The following is a 15,654-nucleotide window of genomic DNA, read 5'->3' on the forward strand; positions in this document are numbered from 1 at the left end:
ATTCAAAAAATTATAGGGACATACTATAAAAGCATATACTCCACAAAGTATGAAAATCTGAAAGGAATGGATGATTTTCTTGATTCATATGACTTACCTAAATCAAATCAAAATGAGATTAATCAATTAAATAAACCTATAACAAACATGGAGATCCAAACAGTTATCAATAATCTCCCAACTGAAAAAAAGCCCAGGCCCAGATGGATTCACTGCTGAATTTTACCAGACCTTTAAGGAAGAGCTAACACCACTGCTTCTTAAGCTTTTCCAGAAAAAGAAGGAATTCTACCAAACTCCTTCTATGAGGCCAGCATCACCCTCATACCAAAACCAGGCAAAGATAGAACAAAAAAAGAAAATTACACACCAATCTCCCTCATGAACATAGATGTAAAAATTCTCAACAAAATATTGGCAAACAGAATACAAGAGTATATCAAAAAGATCATTCACCCTGACCAAGTAGGCTTTATCCCAGAGATGCAGGGATGGTTCAACATACACAAATCTATAAATGTAATACATTACATAAATGGGTTGAAGGACAAAAATCACATGATCATCTCATAAGACGCAGAGAAAGCATTTGACAAAATCCAACATCCCTTCATGATAAAAGCCCTACAGAGACTGGGAATAGAAGGAACATATCTCAATATAATAAAGGCTATTTATGACAAGCCTACAGCCAACATATTACTAAATGGGGAAAAATTGGAAGCTTTTCCACTAAAATCAGGAACAAGACAAGGGTGTCCACTGTCCCCACTTTTATTTAATATAGTTTTGGAAGTCTTAGCCATAGCAATAAGGCAAGAGACACACATAAAAGGGATACAAATTGGAAAGGAAGAGATCAAGTTATCATTATTTGCAGATGACATGATTCTATACATAAAGGACCCTAAAGACTCTACTAGCAAACTGTTAGAGCTAATCAAAACCTACAGCCATGTAGCAGGATACAAAATAAATACACAGAAATCAGTAGCCTTCATATATGCTAACAACAAGCACATAGAGGATGAAATCAGAGAATCACTCTCATTCACAAGTGCATCAAAAAAAAAAAAAGTACCTTGAAATAAACCTAACCAAGGAAGTAAAGAGTCTCTAAAATGAGAACTTTAAAACACTCATGCGAGAAATTGCAGAAGACACTAGAAAGTGGAGAAACATCCCTTGTTCCTCGATTGGAAGAATCAATATTGTGAAAATGGCAATCTTACCAAAAGCAATCTACACATTTAATGCAATCCCTATCAAAATTCCAAAGGCATTCTTCATGGAAATAGAAAAAGCAATCCAAAACTTCATCTGGAATCACAAAAAACCTCGAATATATAAAATAATACTGAGCAACAAAAATAAGGCTGGTGGTATCACCATACCTGATTTTAACCTATACTACAGAGCCATAGTAACAAAAACAGTGTGGTACTGGCACCAAAACAGACATGTAGATCAGTGGAACAGAATAAAGTACCCAGATGTAAGCCCAAGTAGCTATAGCCACCTGATATTTGGTAAAAATGCCAAAAATACTCATTGGAGAAAAGACAGCCTCTTCAGCAAATAGTGTTGGGAAAACTGGATATATATCTGCAGAAGGATGAAAATAGATTCTTCTCTCTCGCCGTGCACAAGAATTAAGTCCAAATGGATTAAAGACCTTAACATCAGACTTGAAACTCTGAAACTGCTAGAGGAAAAAGTAGGGGAAACCCTTCAACATGTTGGTCTTGGCAAAAACTTTCTGAATACAACCTCAATTGCTCAGGCAATAAAACCACAGATTAATCTCTGGGACCTCATGAAATTACAAAGATTTTGCACTGCAAAGGACACAGTGAAAAAAGCAAAGAGACAATCTACAGAAAGGGAAAAAATCTTCGCCAGCTATATAACTGATAGAGGATTAATATCTAGGATATACAAAGAACTCAAAAAGTTAAATAATAAGGAATCAAACAAGCCAATCAAAAAATGGGCTATGGACCTAAATAGAGCATTCTCAAAGGAAGAAATAAGAATGGCATATAAGCATCTAAAAAAATGTTCTACATCACTAGTCATCAGGGAAATGCAGATTAAAAAGCTTGAATGTGGGCTGGAGAGATGGCTTAGGGGTTGAGCGCTTGCCTACGAAGCCTAAGGACCCCGGTTCGAGGCTCGGTTCCCCAGGACCCACGTTAGCCAGATGCACAAGGGGGCGCACACATCTGGCGTTCATTTGCAGTGGCTGGAGGCTCTGGCGCGCCCATTCTGTCTCTCTCTCTGCCTCTTTCTCTCTGACTGTCACTCTCAAATAAATAAATGAAAATACACAAAATTTAAAAAAAAAAAAAAGTTTGAATGAGGGCAGGAGAGATGGCTTAACGATTAAGGAACTTGCCTCCGAAGCCTAAGGACCTAGGTTTGAAACCCAGCATTGCCTCAGTCTACTCAGACCGGGACTTTCCTTTCCCTGGAATCAAACTAAGAAAGGGTCATAGGGACCTCGGGTAAGGTACAAAATGCTAGGTGACAATGCTCTAATGTATTTCCATGGGATAGGTAAACCATTTGCAGTTTGTCTGTCCTCCATCACTTCTCTCTCTGACATGCTCTGATTTTTTTTAAAAAGTGTTTATTTATTTGCAAGGAGGAAAGGAAGGAGGGGGGCATTCCAGAATGAAATTCAGAATCATGTGCCGTTTTGTACATCTGGCTTTATGTGGGTTCTAGGGAACTGAACCTGGGCTTCCAGGCTTTATAAGCAAGTGCCTTTAACCCCTGAGTCATTTATCCAGCCCTGATTTTTTAAAAAATATTTTTAGTTATTTGGAAGCAGAGATAGAAGAAAGAGAGACAGACAGAATGCGCATGCTGTGGCCTCCAGCCACTGCAAACAAACTCCAGATGCATATGCCACCTTGGGCATCTGGCTTTAAGTGGGTACTAGGGAATTGAAACTGGATTTTGAGGTTTTGTAGGCAAGTACCTTAACCTCTGTGCCATCTCCCCAGCCCTAATTTTTTTTTCTCTTGAGACAAAGTTTCACTCTGTAGTCTAGGCTAAATGCAACTCATAATACAGCCTAGGCTGTCCTCAAACTCATGGTAATCCTCCTGACTTAGCTTCCTACGTGCTGGTATTATAGACATGCACTACCATATCCAGCTTTTGTTTCCTTTTTTTTAAAAAAAATTATGTGTGTGGAGGGGTATATGCATGTGTATGTGCCCTTCAGGAACCTCATATACTGTCCTGTGGTGGGCAGAGTCGCACGTGGGTGTCTTGCTCCATCACTCCTCTACCCGACCTTGTTTTTGAGTCACAGTCTCCTTTATTTTCCTAATTCTGGAGTTTGTGGGACCCCCAAAATTCTATGGTCTCTGCTCCCCTGCAGGACTAGAGTCATATGCATGGGTGGTCATGCTCAGGTGTTCATGTGGAATCTGAAGATTAGATATCCTAAGTCCCTCATGCTTTCTCAAGAAGCACACTTGACCACTGAGCCATCCCTGCAGATCCAGCTTTGGTCTTTGAGATGAGTGTGTTCTTTGTAAAATTAGCATATATTTACCTATGCACAAGGGCTGGGGAGTATCAGTAAAGTGGTGGCCTCACAAGCATAAGAACCTGAGTTTTATCCCCAGTACCCATGTAAAATGTTAGGTATGCTGGCACACAGCTTTTTAAAATTGTAGTTTACTTGTTTGTTTGTTTTTTTAATTCAACTTTTAATTAAAAAAATTTTTTACATAGGTTATAGATACCTTATATCTCCTTTCCACAGGTCCCCATTTCCCTGAGGGCCCTCCTCAGTAGGGTTATTAGAATTCACTTTGGGATAATTAGGGTCTCTGTCAGTCTCCAGGGTTGGGAACTATGCCTCAGAGTATTTCTACCCACCCTGTGTTTCTTACAATTTTCCCACCCTCTCTTCCACAACAATCCTGAGCCTTAACGTGTGTTAGCAGTTTATTTTTCGTGTTGAGTTCTCTGTAGCCTCTGTGTTTCTGTTAGGAACACACAGCTTTAATCTCAGCACTAGTGAGAGGGAGACAGGAGGATCCCTGAGGTTTGCTAGCTAGCTAGTCCAGCAGAACAGGAGGCCCTGTTTCAAAGGAGGTAGATAATGGCATTCACCTGAGATTGAATGCTGGCCTTCATATGCATTCACAAACAGTTATATGACCTGTCCATGTATGTGTAGGGAAGGGAGGGGAGGAGAGGGGAGGGAAAGGAAGGGGAGGGGTGGGAAGGGAAAGGATGATCCAGGATAGAGACAGAGTCCAGAGAGCTTATATATGGCTTACATGAGTCCTGAGGAATTGAACCTGGATCCTTTGACATTGCAGGCAAGCACCTTAACTGCTAAACCATCTCTCCAGCCCTACATTTTAGTTTTCTGATGTCCTTCACAGTCTATTTGCTATGTGTCTGCCGCCAGCCATGCAGTCACATACTCCAGGAAGAGATGGTGGTGTGTCTCTGTGGCCCACCCTGGCCCCCAGCAGATGTTGTACAAACAATTGTAGAGATGCAAGGTATGAGTATACAATCTCCTCCATCAAGCCTTGCTACCTGACCGGCACAGTGACTCTGTGCTACACCTTCTGATACTGAACTGCTCCCTCTACTCCTGCATGTGCTCACTGATTGCATATGTTCTTGCTATCTATTGTGACCTTGTCCCACCTTGCTTAGTCACACTTCAATGCCCCTTCTTTCCAAAACTCCAGCAGCCCACCTGCATACATTCCCTTCCTCTTCTGGACCCCTGGCCTTTCTCCACGGTTGCATTCATTATAAGCTGCTGTCCTTCAGGGAGCACATTCCTCTAAGCTGGATCACTGATTTGCAGAGGGGTTTTGCATCTATTATCTCACTGAATCACCTCAAACTGTAAAGAACAGGCAAAAAGGCTGGGGAAGTGGCTTAGTGGTTAAGGCATTTGCCTGCAAAGCCTAAAGATCCTGGCTCAATTCACATAAGCCAGATGCACAAGGGGACACATGCATGAATGAATTCATTTGCAGTGGCTAGAGGCCCTGGTGTGCCCATTCTCTTTCTCTCTATCTGCCTCTTCCTCTTTCTCAAATAAATAAATTAAAAAAAAAAAAAAAGAGGCAGACAGCCAACCAGAGGTGGCAGAGCTATAGTGGGATCCGAGCGAGCTCCACTGGATGCCATGCAGTCACAAAGCATAGAAATCATAGAACGGGTACCTAGCTCTACTCGATGCCACACAGTCATGGAGTGGGAACCTAGCTTTGCTGGACACCATGGAGCAAGAAACTAAGTCCACTGGATGGCATGCTCTCATGGGTTGAGAACCTAGCTCTGCTCCATGGCCTGCACTTGGAGTTTTACAATCAGTCCCTCCATGAAACTCTAAGTTCGGAGGACTCAACAAAGGTTCAGGTGCCAAGCAAGCTGCCAAAGAAATAAGAAGCCAACCGAGGATCCCAGGTGAGGACTGGGTGGGGCCTGGGTCACCAGCCAGCCCTCTTTAATATCACAACCAAGGATCCCAGGTGAGGACTGGGTGGGGCCTGGGTCACCAGCCACCCCTCTGTAACACCACAATCAAGGATCCCAGGTGAGGACTGGGTGGGGCCTGGGTCACCAGCCACCCCTCTGTAACACCACAACCAAGGATCCCAGGTGAGGACTGGGTGGGGCCTGGTCACCAGCCAGCCCTCTTTAACATCACAACCAAGGATCCCAGGTGAGGACTGGGTGGGGCCTGGTCACCAGCCAGCCCTCTTTAATATCACAACCAAGGATCCCAGGTGAGGACTGGATGGGGCCTGGTCACCAGCCAGCCCTCTTTAACATCACAAGCAAGACCCAGACTGAGGAACAGAGTGTTGCTATCTATGAGGCAGCCCTGGTTTCTGTCTTGGCAGATGTATAACCCTGCCTTCCTTTCATTTGTAAAATACACACCTGGACTCTGCACTCATTCTGTCCTGTCAGCCACAGGATCAGAGTCTAAGATTGAAGGAAGCTAGGCCAAGACTATGTGATTCTACTGTTGGCTGCTGGTAGACCTGGAGCAGAATCTAGCTCGTCATGGGCCACTAATCCTAGCTGGCCTGAACTCTTGATCTTCCTGCCTTTTCCTCCTAAGTGCTGTGATCACGGGCCTGACTATTCTGTTGGAAGGGAGTAAATGAATTTAGGAGTCACTGGATTTTCTGCCAGGGAACCAAGAAAGTTAGAAAGTTAAACCAGGAGTGCTGGCACATGCCTGTATCCCAGTACTCAAAAGGATGAGGCAGGAAAACTGGCACAAGCTCAAGATCAGCCTGGGCTACAGAATGGGTACCAGCTAGATGGGGGTATATAGTAAACCCCTGTCTGGGTGGGAAGAGAGAGAGAATGCGAAGGGAGGGAAGGAAAAATGAAAGAAAGATGTCAGGTAGGCAGGCAAGCAGGTCTATACCAAGCAAGAAGAATGCTTCAGAAATGGAGAGCTATCAAAATAAGATCTGTAAGAAGCCAGGCGTGGTGGTGCATGACTTTAATCCCAGCACTCGGGAGGCAGAGGTAGGAAGATTGCCATGAGTTCAAGGCTAACCTAAGACTATATAGGGAATTCTAGGTCAATCTGGGCTAGAATAAGGCCCTACCTTGAAAAAAGAAAACAAAAAAAGATCTGTAAGAGAGGGTTTCCTGGGAGCACAGAGGGCCTGGCTGGATCTGCTCAACCCCACAGCTCCCTTGCCCTTGGCTGCTGAGAAGCAGCCTCTCTTCACAGCCTTGTGATGGAATCTCTAGACTGAATTCAATGGTTTTTTGTTTTGTTTTGTATTGTTTTGTTTTTTACCCAAGTGCTAAGTAATGCAATACTTTGTGGAGGTGGTGAATTAAATAAAAGCATTACATGGAAAACACTCACCTCAATGTCTGGTCAATGGTAGATAACGCTCAACGCATGGTTGTTAATATTATTAGCATAATTAAGCCACAAGGTCATACTATTACAGGAACTAGACAAATTAATCATCCTACACAGTCATCTTGATGACTCTTCCTGGGAAGGATGGAATGCCATGGGGCTTTGTCCTTGGTTCATTATCAATGGCTGTTAAAAGCTATTTATTAAGCCTGCAGGTAACATTTAGATGGGAGACACGAGAGAAAATCAGGATGACAGAATATAAGTTCCAGACAATTTTGACAAGTTAGAAATGGGCCAAGGAAGGCTTGATAAACTATATCAAGTTCTAAGGGAAAGGTCCCAGACAGACATACTGGGAGGGAAGTGTGGATGGAGAAACATTCACAGGACAAGAGACAGGGATTAACAGCCAACAATATGGCATGATTCCAAAAATTACTTCCAGAGCACAGCAATGAATACAATAAAAATATTTGCTCAGGGGCTGGAAAGGTGGTTCAGTGCTTAAAGGTGCTTGCTTGCAAAGCCTGCCAGGCCACATAAGACAGACACAAAAATGTGTCAAGAAGGCTTGGTGCACCCATACACAAATGTGTAGGCCATGCCTATAATCCCAGCACTCTGAAGAGGCAAGGGGAACCACCAAACAGCCAGGGGACACCAAAGGCGACAAGCACAAAACTGGCAGCAAACAACAGGACCACCAGAACCCAGACTTCTCTACATATCATTTAGCTGAAATTCAGAGCCACCTCTAACACACCTTAGGGCTGGACGCAGGATCCAAACTGGTGGCAAATTATGTTATAAAAAAATAAGAAAAAAGAATAGAAAAAAAAGGGCTGGAGAGATGGCTTAGCGGTTAAGCGCTTGCCTGTGAAGCCTAAGGACCCCGGTTCGAGGCTCGGTTCCCCAGGTCCCATGTTAGCCAGATGCACAAGGGGGCGCACGCGTCTGGAGTTCGTTTGCAGAGGCTGGAAGCCCTGGCGCGCCCATTCTCTCTCTCTCCCTCTATCTGTCTTTCTCTCTGTGTCTGTCGCTCTCAAATAAATTTAAAAAAAAAAAAAAGAATAAGAATAGAAAAAGAAAAAGAAAAGGGACAGAACTTAGAGAAGCAGTCACAATACATTGAGGAGCACATGCCCACAACTATTCACCATCAAGGAAAACAATGTAGGAAAAAGAGGGTCAGTTTAATAAACTAAAAATATAAAAATCAAAGAATCAAAGATAATAAATTAAAGCAGAAATGTTTAAAATATTCTTAGACCACATGTGGTAGCTCATACCTATGTAGTTCTTTCCTTCCTTCCTACCTCCCTTCCTGTCTTCCTCCTTCCCTACTTTCCTTTCTATTTATTTATTTGTGTGTGTGCATGTGTGCACCAGGGTCTCTTGCTACTATAAAGAAATGATGAGGGGCAAGAGAGATGGCTTAGCGGTTAAGCGCTTGCCTGTGAAGCCTAAGGACCCCGGTTCGAGGCTCGGTTCCCCAGGTCCCATGTTAGCCAGATGCACAAGGGGGCGCATGCATCTGGAGTTCGTTTGCAGAGGCTAGAAGCCCTGGCGTGCCCATTCTCTCTCTCTGCCTCTATCTGTCTTTCTCTCTGTGTCTGTCACTCTCAAATAAATAAATAAATAATTAAAAAAAGAAATGATAGATGCATGTGCCACTTTCTGCATTCAGCTTTATAAAGATGCTGAGATACTGAATCTGGGCTGGCAGGCTTTGCAAGCAAACACCTTTAACCACTGAACAATTTCCCCAACCCCCTTCTTTCCTACCTTCCTTGTTTTTTATTATTACTTTTTTTTTTTTTTACCTTTCCCCTTCATTTTTTCTGGTGGCTCACACTTTGCCATCTTAGCACTTGCAAGGATCATGAGTTGACAGCCAGCCTAGGCTATATGGTGAGACTTTAAAAAAAAAAACAAAAACTGGGGCTGGAAGGATGGCTTAGTGGTTAAGGTGCTTGCCTGCAAAGCCATTGCACCCAGGTTCAATTCCCCAGGACCCACATTAGCCAGATGCACAAGGGGGCGCATGTGTCTGGAGTTCATTTGCAGTACCTGGAGGCCCTGGCATGCCCATTCTCTCCCTCACCCCTTCTCTGTCAAGTAAATAAACAAACAAACAAACAAACCAAAACTGCTAGATGTGGTGGCACACACCTTTAATCCCAGCACTTGAGAGGCAGAGGTAGAAGGATCATCAGGAGTTCAAAGCCACCCTGAGACTACATAGTGAATTCCAGGTCAGCCTGAGCTAGAGGTGGTATACACACCTATAATCTCAGTAAAGCTGAGGCAGGAGCGGATAGTGGCATACACTATCTAGCCTCTGTGGAGTAATCCCAAGGCAGCAGACAGCCATCTTCCCACAGACAGGGAAGACAGTGGACAGCATACCCGCCACAGAAGAAAGTGGAGCCCAGAGGAACTGAGTCAGAACTCTCAGACCCAGCCATAGCTGATATTGTCCACTTCTAAAGTTCTCAGCAACATAAGACAACAAATTTCCTCTCTTGTTGTAAATGGCTTGAAAAGGGCTTCTATCACATGAGCAGAGCCTAGAAACATGGCCTGGGTATCCTAACAACTAAAGTCACACAACCACTGACTCTTGCCAGATCTATAGGATAGTGGGAAGGAAGGCTCAGAGAGGGCCAGGAACGACAATGGGGCTGGGAACACCACCAGGGTGTCCTCAGAATGGGGACAAGTCTCCTGTGGCTACTTTTACCCTGGAGCCATCTTTCAGACTCCTTTCTGTTGACAGCACTATTCTCTTTTCTAATCACATTCCATATTCCATAGAGCACTTTTTCTAAGTGGAGGGAGGAGGTGAACGTTAAATGCAATTTCATGCCTCAGATCTGAGGAGAGAAAACTTTGATGCTGCTCTGTGAAAAGGCATATTGCTTATCCAAAACAGACTCTTTCTGGTCACAACTTGCAGCTCTCTGATGAGCTTTTCCTAGAGTTTAATCTTGTGCTTGGAGCTAAGCTGATACCAGGGAGGCTTTAGACATGTCAATCTCCTTTTCTGGCATTTTATCAGAAATTGATTCTCATTGCTGTTTCATGCATAAGTCTTGGCCCTGTCATTGTTAAATGTTTCAAGAATAGGTCTGTAGACACATTTCCTACAGGAGTCCTAGGGCCAGCTAAAGATTCAGGTGGAAGGTCAATGCCACAGGGATGGATTATGGCTGATTTTTGATGGAACCTACAGGTGAGAAACACTGACCCCATCTATGTTCTGCACTCTCTTGGCAAGACGTCTCCTCTGGCCCAGTGTGGTGGCACATGCCTTGAATCCCAGCAGAGGCAGAGGTAGGAGGTACACCATGGGTTTGAGGCCAGCTCCTGAATTCCAGGTCAGCCTGGGCTGGAGTGAAGCCCTACCTCAAAAACCTTAAAAAAAGAAAAAAAGAAAGAAAGAGAAAAAAAATGTCTCCTCTACCTCTTGGCTTTTAAAAGGTTTCCTTTTCAAGCATGCTGTTTTCCTTGCCTGCCCCAAATTACAATCCGCAACATCTATGGTGCTCCAGGAGGTAGGAGGCACTGTTCCAAGCACTTTGTCCATAGACCCTGCTTAACCCTTACCATGACCCCATGGTGCAGGTTCTTCATGATCCCCATCCTAGAGTAGGAAATTGAGTCACCGGCTAAGTCACCTGAATGACAGAGACAGCCTGGAAATCTAGGGTCCTTGGCTCCAGGGCTCAAAGGTTTCTACACCAGCCTGGTGACTTACTTACCCTGTATAAGTCAGATGTCACTGCTACTGAGGGTGCCCTAACCCAAGTTGTCAATGCTATGGAGACCTGACCTGAGACTGCAGAAAGACTGGCAGTGATACTTTCACATAGGCAATTAACTTGGCAGTTGGATCTAAAATGCATTCTTAGCGGTGTGAGATAGCACATGCCTTTAATCCCAGCACTTGGGAGGCTGAGAACCTACCTTGAAAAATCAAATAAACAAAACAAAATAATAGTATATAAAATAAAATAAAATACATTTTTATCTATAATTGGATTTGCTCCAATAGAAGGAATTCCCATCTGCTACTGAAACCGAATCAGAAGCCTATGACTGGGGAGGTCATAAGCCCTAAGGGGAAAACTAGTACAGTTGTTTGGCTAAGTGGATATATTATGCCCACCAAACTGTCTTCTAATTACATATGTTTATGCCCACATATTAATGCTACTCTCACTTTTGGTTAGAGAAGCTTCTCTTTTTTCAGATGGTGGTGACCACTGGGGAGACTCAAAACTCATCAAAGTACTGCAAAGTGGCAATGGAGTGCTCAGCACTGAGACATCTCTGTCACACAAAGCTCAGGGACTACTGTGGGAGAGGTGGTACAAAGAATGTAAGAGCCAAAGGAAAGGGAGGAGTGCACTACTGTCTTCCAGACACAAAGTGGCCATGGCATTCATGACTTCACAGTGGCTGATGATAGCTATAACATCAAAATAGAAGACAGACTAGTTGGAAAGAAGGGATTCAGTAAAGAGAATCAGGGAAGGGGAAGGACATTATGATCATGGTATATTGTCTGTATATATGGAGGTTAGCCATAAAGTTGAAAAAGCCAGGTGTGGTGGTGCACACCTTTAATTTCAACACTAGGGAAGCAGAGGTAGGAGGATCACCATGAGTTTGAGGCCACTCTGAGACTACATAGTGTCATCCTTGTGCAAGGACCATGCTAATCAACTCTGTATTGTTCTAATTTTAGTATAAGTGCTGCTGAAGCAAGCACCAGACTACATAGTGGCACATACATCTGGAGTTCACTTGTAGCAGCTGGAGGCCCTGGCATGCCCATTCTCTCTGTCTCCTATCTCTCTCCGCTTGAAAATAATAATCCCAGCACTTGGCAGGCAGAGGTAGGAGGATTGTCATGAGTCTGAGGTCACCCTGAGACTATATAGTGAATTTCAGGTCAGCCTGGGCTAGAGCAAGAACCTACCTTGAAAAATCAAAAAAGAAAAAAAGTTGAAAAAATAAAATAAAATGCATTCTCCTATGCAAAATGAGAACTAATATGCCTCACTGGGTACAGGCACAGCTCTGAGGGCAGCTGCCATAGCAGACTTTGGTCACACAGCAGCATGGGCTTGCGTTTCCCTTTCTGCTTTCTCCTTTGTGAGAACTTGCTAGCGCTCAAACCTGGGGTCTCCCACATGCTAGGCAAGCATTCTACTTCTGAGATATGGTCCAGTTTTTTTTTTAAAGGCAAGATCTTGTCAATGTAGAAGGAGAATTATGGGTCGGCGTAGCCATGGTGGCTCATGTTCTTTCCGTCTGTGTCCGTCACTCGCCTGTGGCCTTCGCACAATTGCCGAGGGTTCCCACACTGGCCGTGGCCTGGCCGCTCAGCACTGCTTTGTGCCTCACGAGAACCCAGATGAATCCTGGGGCTACACAGCCGGCCTTGTTGCTTGCAAAGCTACCAGGGAGGGTCACACATTTGTACCTCCAGTACAGTGATGCACCTCCTCTAATGCTAGAGGGGATCAAGGACCAAGTTCTTTATGTCTTGAAACTCTATGACAAGATTGACCCTGAAAAGCTCTCAGTCAATTCCCATTTCATGAAAGACCTGGGCTTAGACAGTCTGGACCAAGTGGAGATTATTATGGCCATGGAAGACAAGTTTGGATTTGAAATTCCTGATATAGATGCAGAAAAGTTAATGTGCCCACAAGAAATTGTAGATTACATTGCACATAAGAAGAATGTATATGAATAAAGTTATCAGAGCCCCTTCCTTGCTGAGAGGACTCAGGTGACACTGGCGAGTATCTGGAAGCGAGAACACATTGTGGCATCACTGTTGACTGATGTCAACTCAGTTGGACTTGTATTTAAATTGTCTAAATGTTTTTCCCTTTAAAAATAAACTTATTATAAAACAACAACAACAAATATATATATAGAAGGGGCTTCCTGATTGCCCAGAAGGCCAAAGTTGATGTGAATGGAGGAAGGAAGTGTGTGCTGGATATGTGCTGGTAGTGCCAGAGACCTCCAGAAGACTCACTACTCCCACTGGCCTCTTCCCAACAGCCAAGACTGGTGCTCTGAGCTAAAGGCCTAACACGATGGCTTTCATAGGTCAGGTGCTGGCACACCCCAAGCCCTTCTCACGTGAGCTGCTCTGCTGCCACCTGTAGGGAGACAAATGGCCTGGGGAGTTCTGAGGTGAGGCACTGAAAGGCTCAGTGTGGGTACATTGCCAAGGACAATGACACTTGAATGTGGCCAGCACTCTACAAGGTAGCCAGGAAGCAAAAGCTCTGCCAGTCTAAGGCACTCTTAGGAAATGAAATGAAAGCATCAACTTAAATAAAGCTTATAGCGGTTGGGTGTGGTAGCACACAACTTTAATCCTAGTACTCAGAGGCAGAGGTAGGAGGATCACTATGAGGCCACACCTGAGACTACATAGTGAATTCCAGGTCCACCAGGGCTAGAGCAAAACCCTACCTTAGAAATAAATAAAGCTTACACCCTTTGACCCACTTATTCTAGTTTCAAGAATTTAACCTTTGGCTGTTCTCGCATGTGTGTACAATGATGTCTGCTCCAGGATAGTCCTTAAAATATTCTCATTGTAGCAAAAGACCATTAATAGCCTAGACATTCATTAATGGGAACCAGTAGCACATTTGTACAATTAATTAGTATCTAAATCCATCCTGAGCTGACATGGAATGCATAGCCTTTGTTTATCCCACCTAGTATAAGAATTCATGCTTTGTTGCAGTATATATGTTAACATACTTGACTGCAAGGCATTTCTCCAGGACATACTGTGATGGTCATAACTTTCTTTAAAAAAAAAACTTTAAAAATTATTTTTATTTATTTACTTGAAAGAGAAAGAGACAGACAGACAGAGAGAGAGGGAGGGAGGGAGGGAGAGAGAGGAGAGAGAGGGAATGGGCATACTAAGGCCTCCAATTGATATGCCACCTTGTGCATCTGGCTTACATGGATCCTAAGGAATTAAAACTGGGTCCTTTGGTTTTGCAGGCTAGTACCTTAGCCACTGTGCCATCTCTCCAGCCCTGGTCATACTTTCTGAACCCAAAAGAAATGAGATTGCTTAATGGTTAAGGTGCTTGCCTGCAAAGCCTAATGACCAGAGTTCATCTCCCCAGTATCCACATAAAGCCAGAAGCACAAACTGGCACATACATCTGGAGTTCACTTGTAGCAGCTGGAGGCCCTGACATGCCCATTCTCTCTGTCTCCTATCTCTCTCTGCTTGAAAATAAATAAAAAAAATTTTTAAAGCTGGGTATGGTGGCACACACTTTTAATACCAGCACTTGGCAGGCAGAGGTAGGAGGATTATCATGAGCCTGAGATCACCCTGAGACTGTATAGTGAATTTCAGGTCAGCCTGGGCTAAAGCGAGACCCTAATCCTCAAAACAAACAAAACAAACAAATAAACAAAAATTTAATGAGATATAGGGCTAGAGAGATGGCTTAATGGTTAAGGTACTTTCTTGTGACACCTAAGAATTCATGTTCAAATCTCCAGGTCCCCCATAGCCAGATGCATAGTGATGCAAGCATACAATGTCACACATGCACACAAGAAAGTGCACATGTCAGGAGTTCATTTGCATTGGCTAAGGCCCTGGTGCACTGGTGTGCCCATTCTCTTTCTCCCCCACCCCCGCAAAAAAAAAAATAAATAAAGAAATGTGTTTGGCCCCAAAATTTTCAAATAAAGGATTATATTCGAATACATCCATGATAGAGTATGGAGATGCTATGGAAAGAACAAGAGCAACACACATATTTTGCAATGGAATGCTCTCCAAGACATGCTGAATGGGAAGGGAGGGAGGGAGAAAGGGAGGGGAAGAAAGGAAAGAGAGGAAGGGAAGGTGTGGTAGTTTGAATGTGAATATTCCCCATAGCCTCAAATATTTATATGTAAGATTCCCACTTAGATGCCTTTAATTCCAACAGAGGTAGGAGGATTGTCATGAATTTAAGGCCAGCCTGGGACTACATAGTGAATTCCAGGTCAGCCTGGGCTAGAATGAGACCCTACTGCAACAAAAAACAAACCACAAAAAAAGATTCTTAGTTAGTCCCTGTCTCATAGAGCCTTTAGGTGGCAAAGCCTTGCTAGAAGAGGTGTGTTTTGGGGGTGAACCTTGGAGTTGATCTGTAGTGTACTGGGTGATGAGAGCCAGCTCACTGTTACTGTTCTCTCTGCTGTATGTGTAGCATTGTTTGCCAATTGCTTTTCTCCACCATGACGAAGCATCCCCTCAAAACTGTAAGTCCGAAGCCGGGCGTGGTGGCGCACGCCTTTAATCCCAGCACTCGGGAGGCAGAGGTAGGAGGATTGCCATGAGTTCAAGGCCACCCTGAGACTACAGAGTTAATTCCAGGTCAGCCTGGACCAGAGTGAGACCCTACCTCGAAAAACCAAAAAAAAAAACAAAACTGTAAGTCCGAAACAATTCCTTCCCTTCCATAAGTTGCTTCTGGTCTGGTGTTTTGTCCTGGCAACAGGAAAGCAGCTGTCACAGATGGAAAAGAAAAGGAAGGGAAGGGGATGGGAAGGGAGGGGACAAAGGGAAGGGAGGGGAAGGGAAGGGAAAGAGTGAGTTAAGGAGATAGCTGTCAGCGAAGTGCTTGCCTCGTAATCTTAAGGGCCTGAGTTTGATCCCCAGAATCCATGTAGATGTCAAGCACAATGGT

At 43.9% G+C, this 15,654-nt stretch overlaps 2 protein-coding genes and 1 non-coding gene across 10 annotated transcripts in view; 1 reads left to right on the forward strand and 2 right to left on the reverse strand.

The window, feature by feature from the left end:
* Katnip (katanin interacting protein) overlaps positions 1-15,654 on the reverse strand; it is a 223,978-nt gene that overhangs the window by 174,508 nt on the left and 33,816 nt on the right. The window lies entirely within an intron of this gene.
* On the reverse strand, positions 11,570-11,678 carry LOC123453866. Its single transcript, XR_006633043.1, has one exon. It is a non-coding gene; the product is annotated as a U6 spliceosomal RNA (small nuclear RNA).
* Positions 12,201-12,671, forward strand: LOC101604418 (acyl carrier protein, mitochondrial-like). The gene has a single exon (XM_045131102.1). It carries the CDS (start codon positions 12,201-12,203, stop codon positions 12,669-12,671), a length of 471 nt encoding a protein of 156 aa, XP_044987037.1.

This window comes from Jaculus jaculus, chromosome 12, assembly GCF_020740685.1.
Source record: "Jaculus jaculus isolate mJacJac1 chromosome 12, mJacJac1.mat.Y.cur, whole genome shotgun sequence".
NCBI lineage: Eukaryota > Metazoa > Chordata > Mammalia > Rodentia > Dipodidae > Jaculus > Jaculus jaculus.